Raw genomic sequence first — 8,338 nt, 5'->3', positions numbered from 1 at the left:
TAGGGTATGCACAATTAACACCCTCACATAATGATGACATTCTTGAGGTTGTTCAGTCATATTTGCAATCCCAAACCCCACCATTGGCACTTAGGTGTACATAGGGATGTCAAATCGGGCAGTCGTGTCGTGTTTTTGTCTGACACGACACGGCACGATAAGATTTTTTATAACACGAACACGACACGACACAATGTTTTTTTTTTCATTAACACGAAAATGAACCAATTAAAACACGACATGAAAAATATAATATTACATAACTATTGATGTATTTCATTCATATATAAAGATATATATAACATGACAAAAACGACAAACACGAAAAACACGACAACCACATGCTTAATCGTGTCAATTTCGTGTCGATTTATGAACACGAACACGACACGACACGACATCGTGTTTTTTAATCTTGACAAGAAAACGTCACGGATACGAATTCGAATTTTGATTTCGTCCCGATTTCGTTTCGTTTCGTGTATTTTTGTCGTGTCGTGCCATAAATTGACACCCCTAGGTGTACACACCGAGAGACGTACCTTCGATTTGGTTCAAATCTTTATGGGTACATATAAAAAAGAAAAGCATTACACGCATACATTCCATTAAGTTTGTTAGGCAACAATGACATTTTCTCTACCCTTTTAACATGTAAAATATATTTTATAGGAATAAGAAATATATTTATTTAACATGCAAATTTTGATCAAAGATTATTTTCATAAAATACATTTTTTGAGCACTCATTCATTAATTTTTAATTTACCATATATCAATAATAAATAATAAAAACAACCCTTGATTTCATATTTATACTAGAAGAGCAATTTAGATGTTATAACTTTATACTTCAACAAAAAAGCCAATTATTAATAAATAAATTCTCAATATTATTTGATTTTAAATATATATAAATATGTATATATTTCTCCAAATACCAAATAAATGTAAATATACATCAAAGAGAAATTGCAAACAAATAAAATAAATTCACCCTCTATACATTTTTTTCAACTATACATTCTTAGTTACATTTGTGAGTTGTTATAAGCCAAAAGGGGCTTCATCAATCCAAGAACTTCCGAATTCTTCTTCAGTTAGCCATGGAGTTTGCGCGAGCTTTGTGTTGTGTCTCTTTTTCGGTGAAATAAGCTTTCATCCTCCTCTTCAACTCCTTCCTGTCAACACAACAATCAAATCATCATCAAAATCAAATCATTCAAAACACAACTTTTTAAACCGATACATGATTTCTTATTCTTACATCATGAGTTTTCTGTCAAGAGCCGAGGAAGACAACATCCCTTTGTTCTCCTCCGCTCGCCGGAGAAGATACGGCATGATTTGATCAACAGGTCCGAACGGCAAATACTTGCTCACAGGGAATCCGGCGTTCCTCAAAGCAAAAGTCATCGCATCCGCCATTCCATACAACGAAGCAAACTCAAGCTTCCCGCTGTCTTTTCCGATCGCATATTCACGAGCCTTTTTTGCAGCTAAACTTGCTGTTATTGTTCATCGATTTTATTCAGAATCTCGTTTAGTTTCATGATTTTCACAAATGGGAAATGAAATCTTTTACCTGAATTGAGATTATGGGTGGCGAGAATGAGTCCTCCGGGACGCTTTGAAATCTGATCAAGCATAAACGCAGCACAACGATTGTAACATGCGTGTGTGTTTTCAATGGTGTCATGAATCGGAGACTCAACACCCAACGAGTTAGCCAACTCTCTTTCACTCGACATATATGCTCCACGAACAATCTTAAATCCGGCAGGCAAGTTCATTTTATCGGCGGCGATCTTCGTCATCGTGATCCTCTCGCCGGCGTCCTTCATGAAAGCTTGAATGGTGCCATAAACCATCGGTCGTTGTGATTCGTTGTATTTAATCGCAGCCCAGTATGTTAAGTAATCAATTGCAGGCTGAATTGCAGTGTCTTCAGCGTCGATTACAATGCGAACGTTCGCTTCAAAAGCTTTCTCACAAACCTTCATTAATCGTTTTTGGGCTAATTCGAGGTCATCTTCTTCTTCACCATTCAATGGTGCTGGTTGTTGTAATGTGTGGTAGAAGGGGCTTGTTTCAGAGAATATCGGTAAAGTTTGTTGCTTCCATGGAAGCTTGAAAGATGAGTTCTTGTGCTCCCATCGAAGAAGATCGCTCAATCTCTTGAGCAGATACACTGGGCAGAGTGCTGTAACCTTCACTGCCACAAATCCAACCTGTTTTTTGTCCAAATTTAGTTCATATCCATTCTGGGTTCTTCAGAAAAACATCAAAATCGAACAAAAGTTTCATCTTTTTCAATCAAAAAGAAACTTACAGACGATGGAGGAAGAGATTGGGTGGATTCAGCGGTTTTGATCAAGTGTTGAGCAGCTTTATCACAAGATTCGTTATCAACCGCATGTTCAACCCCATAATCCAACATTCCTCTTACACCGGAATTCCACAACCTCCGAACAGTCTGACCGGTTTCAACCGTATCGCCGCCGGCCACGAAATGATCATACGCCGTATACTTAATCGTCCCCATCACAACTTTTTTAAACAATGGAACATACATCAACTTTGAATTCATAACCCAGAGACTCAAATCCACCATGGGTTCCACCGCCGCGACGTTCAACGTCGCCGCAGAATGCAACAGTTTCCCTGTTGGAACCGAGGCAAACAAAGTTTTCGTGTCGTCAAAGTTGAATATGTTGTCACCATCTTTTCCGGCGACAGCGGCGGTAAGATGTTGTGGGGCTTGTGAAACAATGGTGGTGGTGGCGTTGGTTGTAGCTCTTTGAGCTTGATGGCATCTTGAAGGTGAAGCGGCATTAACACGGTGGACAGCAGATCGGAGTAATTTGAAGGAGACATCTTTTTTTATCATCGCCATGGTGGCGAAGGTGGTGGTGGTAGTTAGCGGACGGCGGAGGTCGCTTAATAACTATGAAGTGATCTTGCCTCAGGTCTGAAGAAGATCTAAAGCAAGATCGCTAAATAGCTATGTAAGCACTGTGGAAAGAAATGATATGGATTTATTAACCCACTGTGTGTGTGTTTTATTCGATGATTTTTATTGAGGTGTTGTTGGAGGTATTTATAGTGGTCAAATTATCGGGTCAAGAAGATGATATGATGACCCGACCCGCGTGAGATTCGTGTTGTGTAGGAAATTTGTGAGGTGAAATGGTTAATGAATTCGTGAGAAACACTAAAGTTGCCCGTTGTTTCTCTAAGGTTAATAAAAAGTTTCCAATATTGGAAAGTTTCCATAAATAAAAACTAATGGATATTATGGAAAGTATGTTAATTAAATTAATATAAAAAACGAAATTTGTAAATATTATGAGATTTTTCTATTGTGAATCCACTTTATAATCCAATAACTAATTTTGTGGAAATTCCATGCTTTAGTTTCCATAATTTTGTGAATGGAGAGGTTTAGGGGTTATTTGAATTGTCTTTTAAATAGATTAAGAATGATTTATTTGGTAATATTTAGATTGTTTTGTATCATATTTAGAAATCTTTGATTTTTTTATTTTTTTATTTTTTATTTTTTATTATTATTTTTTATTTTTGCGTCCTTTTCTTGGTCTAAAACAGTTTGACTGTGTTAGAATTTGATTCAATTATTTGACTTAATCAAAGGATTTTTAAAAATCGTCTTAACTAATTAACATTCTCGGATTCTATTTATTAGGCTAGTTAGTACTTTATAGACAAAATTGCAAGAATGGTCCCTGTGGTTAGATCGAAATTGTTATTTTAAGTTAAACAGGTTTGGACTAGCATTCATGGTCCAAAGGTTTTCATTTTCTTACAACTTTGCTCCAATTTACTTTAAATTTTTTAATAACGACCATTTTGCCCTTTTTATTTTTTCAGTTTTTTTATTATTTATTCAAATACTTTTATTAAAAAAAATACATCTCTCTCTCTCTCTCTCTCTCTCTCTCTCTCTCTCTCTCTCTCTCTCTCTCTCTCCTTATGGTAGACCACCATCATCGCTGCTAAATCTATCCAACACTTCGTCTGCTTCACACATCTTCATCCTCTATGAAGATCTCATCCAGATCATTCCTTAGTCCAGCCAGGGTTGGGGCTGCTTGTGACCCACCACCGTTTTCCCTCTCAAACTCGCACAACCGTAGGCTCAGAAATAATCGTAGCATTAAAGGCAGCGCGTCTCCCGCAATGTTCCCTACCATCGGTAAAAAAAGAGGAAGCAGTTTCGAAAACCCTAAACCGTCTTCTCCTAAAGTTACCTGCATTGGTCAGGTTAGGATGAAGAGCAAGAAGAAGCACACGAAAAAATCTGAGTTTATCGAGACGACAGAGCACCGACGAAGTTAGTTTCAGGAGATTCGAGCATTCCGGTAATGGGTTTGGTAGTCAAAGTCAAAATCTTGGTTCTAATCAAGAGTGTTTACCATTGTAAATGAATAATCAGAGATGGGTTCATTTACCATTGACGATTTGTGATGGTTTAAGAGCGTTTGGGTCTGAGGTAAGCTATTTGTTTCCTTACCGGTCTTCGTGTTCTTCAATGACGGCGATAGAGAAAGAGGAAAAAATGGTTGGGGAAAATAGACAGGGGTCTTGTGGTGCGGTGTCTGCATGGTGGTTGGTGGCATTGCAGGGAGGTGATGGAAGTGGAAGAGATGCCGGTGGTGGTGGTGAGAGAGTGGTTGAGTTAATCGCCGGAGACGATGATGATGAGAATGAGGAAATTGATGAGATGGGTATTATGAATTAAAGAAGACATGTATTTCAAGACTTGGAGATTGCAAACGACAGCGTCTTTGGGACAATCGATTAAGCTAGGGTGAGCACTTATGTACCACCTAAAAATGCTTTGTTATTGATGAGGTGTAGATATGATCCTATGAAGATGGAAGCTCTCACGAATCAATTATGGGAACCAAATATGAGAAAAACAATGAGGAAGATGAAGATGAAGAATCTTGTAAAAATGAAGAGAAAATTGAAGAGAGCGTAATTCCTGAAAATCTTTAGCAAAGAGAGAGAGAGAGAGAGAGAGAGAGAGAGAGAGAGAGAGAGAGAGAGAGAGAGAGAAAGAGAAATGTATTTTTGTTTTTCTTTTTCTTTTAATAGAAGTATTTGAAGAAATAATAAAAAAACTGAAAAAATAAAAAGAAAGGGCAAAATGATCATTATTAAAAAATTTAAAGTAAATTGGATCAAAGTGGTAAGAAAATGAAAACCTTTGGACCATGAGTGCTAGTCCAAACCTAATTGGTCCAAAATGATAATTTCGACCTAACCATAGGGACCATTCTTGCAACTTTGTCTACTTTATATGTAAAAACTCATGTGTGGTATTTTATCAAGTTCAAGTGCATGTTATAAATGTGGAAAAATGGAATGAAGAAGCGGAAATTAGATTCATTTGTTGTTTAGAAAATACATTTAGTTCTATATCTAAACTTAATTTGTTACGTATGCTATTAAAAGATATAAGATAGTTGTATATGGAAAAAGAAAAGGTAAGTATAACCGTGCATCCTACATTTATCGAACACTCAGAAAAGTTTCACAAACTTTGAAATAATCTTAAGATAAAGGCTGATAACAAATAAATAAATAAAGAGAAATTTATTAAAATAACCAAAATTCTTAATATTTTAGTTAAAAATAGCCAAAAATTATATATATATATATATATATATATATATATATATATATATATATATATATATATATATATATATATATATATACACATACACACTAGCCCTCTACCCGCGCAAAGAGGCGGACGATATATGTGGACCCCTCGATGATTTAGTGATAACAAACATAAGTGTTTGGCCAAGCCTGGACTGATTTGATTTGTTCAATTAGTTGGTCGTCATAAATCAGAAATTGGGAAACAACAGATGGACAAAGAGAATAATTTTAATCCATGTCTCATGTCCATATGATATCCAGAATGGAGGAATATATGATCTCTTATCTAATGAACGCGTCATTGACTAGGTCAGAGTTTGACAGTGGCTTTTAAGAGCTATGATTTTTAGTCAGGTTGTAGAGTCGTACTTGCAATAATAGTTATTACACTTATCCAAGTAGGAGACTGTTGGATTAAGTGTCTAAGCTCATAACTATAATTGATATGTACTTGAACCGAGAGTAGCATGGTCTATTTGGGTTGCATATCACCAGGATAATTTGATAGGATGGACTTTTGATAAAAGGTTATTTATGATTTGTTAATATATTATAAGTTCTAATATATTAATATGAAATCATATTATTTAATTAGTATTGATCAATAATTAATTTAGAATTAATTTTGTGATTAGAAAAGACTAATTAAATATAAGGGGTTGATTGGTAAATCATTCATTCTTATGATGTGGGCCAATGATCCATGATTCTTTAGGTTGGGCTAAACCGATGTTACAACCCATGGATGATCCATAGGGGTTTAAAACCATGGAGCCTAAGGAATATGGAAGGTCATACACATTAGGGTTTACATGGTGTAACCGTAATCTTGCCACACTATATAAGAAGCCCCTTAGCATCCAAAAGACACACTAGTGTTCTTGGAGATCATTGAGCCGATTTTGGTGTTAGGATATTCTCACAAAAGTCATCATTTGTCCTAGGTGTGTTGTGATTCCATTTAAGGTGCAACACTTGGGGCACTAAGTTCTTAAAGTCCAAACTCATTAAGTTCTACTAGCTACAACAAAGAGGTAATTATATAACTCTCTTTTATGTTGATTATGTCATTTCCATGCTAGTTGTAGGCTTAATGCTTTGGAAACAATATTGCATGTACAATTAGAGAAAACATAGATCCAAAGCATTTAGGGTTATATGTGCACCATAGGATGTTGTAGTATACTAAAACCCTTCAGTTTGGACTAAGACCTAAGCCCAGACCTAATAATCCAAAAAGGCCCAATTACCCATAAAAAATCATACAAGGCCCAACCATGGCCCAATTTTCCAAATTAGGCCCAAATCCCTTACATGGGCTTGAATCTAAGGTTCAAAAACATTCTTATCCCAAAAGACTTAAATTCTAATGGCCCAATAGGCGCACCTGGCTTGCCCTGGCGACCATTTGTAATCTGTAGGGTCAATGGAGCAGGTTCTACTACTGGTCCTCCAAATGCTAGACTTGGGTAGTTGGAATTCTTATTGTCACACCCCCGAACCAGACGGCGGAAACGTCCGGGGGCTGTCGTGACTCAATTGAATACCATAACATTGAATATATATGAAACATAACAACATTCGTCACCATTCATCAACATAGTACAACCAGTAGTGTTTACATAACATACATTGTTTAAACATTACATTCCCCAAAAATTAAGTTGTTTAATTCATACAAAAATAAACCGCAACCGTCACTGGATATGATTTCCCTTGATTCACTGGCTCCCTGAGAATACAAGTATTTTGAAAAACGTCAACATATGAAATGTTGGTGAGTTCTTAAGTAGTGTTTGAAATCGAATGTTTGTATTGTTTGATAAACCACCAGAAAACCCGATATTTTCTGAAAAGATAAGTTTTCGAAAACGTTTGTGAAGATCCATAGGTATGCTTGTTCGTTTCTATACTTGTAAAAAAATGTTCATTGAAAATGTATGCATTTCAAATCAGTTCGTATTGAAAACCCTAGGAAAACCCGATGTTCTCCTAGTTCCTTGAATTACGTGATGTTACATTGAAACCATTGCATAGCATATAGTGTCAGTCCCAGGCGACGTTGGAAGGTTTTCGAGCAGGATTATTTACTACAAACCCGCGTTACACAAACGCCCAGTTTATAGTTATACTAACGACTCCGAAGGCGTCGTCAATACTAATCGCGTTATCCAATCGCCCTGACTAGGTGAAGTCCCACATCCGAAGAGAAAGAGGTCACGAAGACCCCGGTAACTCCATTAGCCGGTTGGGGATAAAATGTACGAGGGGTCCCAGACCCGCCTCGCATGAAATGTAGACCTTACTAGCAAGACCAAAGGACCCTTGGGGACCGGTGGTATACAAGCCATTGAAAGTCCATTTACGTTGTGTCGGATCGGTAAAACCCAACACTCCGTAAAAAAAATGTCTTCGGGCCTTAAGATCAGGTCATTGGGCTAGCTAGGCTCAACGAACAAGATTTTACACTTGTGGGGCCCAAAGATGGTGCATAGACGTCTGTGCACACTCGCATGTGTATGTATAACCAAACGTTACTTGTATGAATTGTAGTGTCGTAGTGTTAGTAGTTGTAGATTTCTATTGGCTCGAGACCGAGCCAATTCGTTTAACAATGACTTTTGGTATTGTAATGTATTGT

At 36.8% G+C, this 8,338-nt stretch overlaps 1 protein-coding gene across 1 annotated transcript; it reads right to left on the bottom strand.

Annotated features, from left to right (window-relative positions):
* Window positions 1–869: 869 nt before the first annotated feature.
* LOC145044052 (proline dehydrogenase 2, mitochondrial-like) lies at window positions 870–3,083 on the bottom strand. The gene is made up of 4 exons (XM_078992856.1): window positions 2,333–3,083; window positions 1,586–2,231; window positions 1,268–1,508; window positions 870–1,181 (listed from the first exon to the last, which is right to left on the bottom strand). Exons 1-4 carry the CDS (start codon window positions 2,894–2,896, stop codon window positions 1,097–1,099), a joined length of 1,536 nt encoding a protein of 511 aa, XP_078848982.1. The 5' UTR covers window positions 2,897–3,083; the 3' UTR covers window positions 870–1,096.
* Between the last annotated feature and the right edge of the window lie 5,255 nt (window positions 3,084–8,338).

Source organism: Lactuca saligna, chromosome 4, assembly GCF_052625555.1.
Source record: "Lactuca saligna cultivar CGN05327 chromosome 4, ASM5262555v1, whole genome shotgun sequence".
In the NCBI taxonomy this organism is placed as follows: Eukaryota; Viridiplantae; Streptophyta; class Magnoliopsida; order Asterales; family Asteraceae; genus Lactuca; species Lactuca saligna.
The sequence above is the reverse complement of the archived record's forward strand: the minus strand, read 5'-3'. Positions and strand labels throughout refer to the sequence as shown.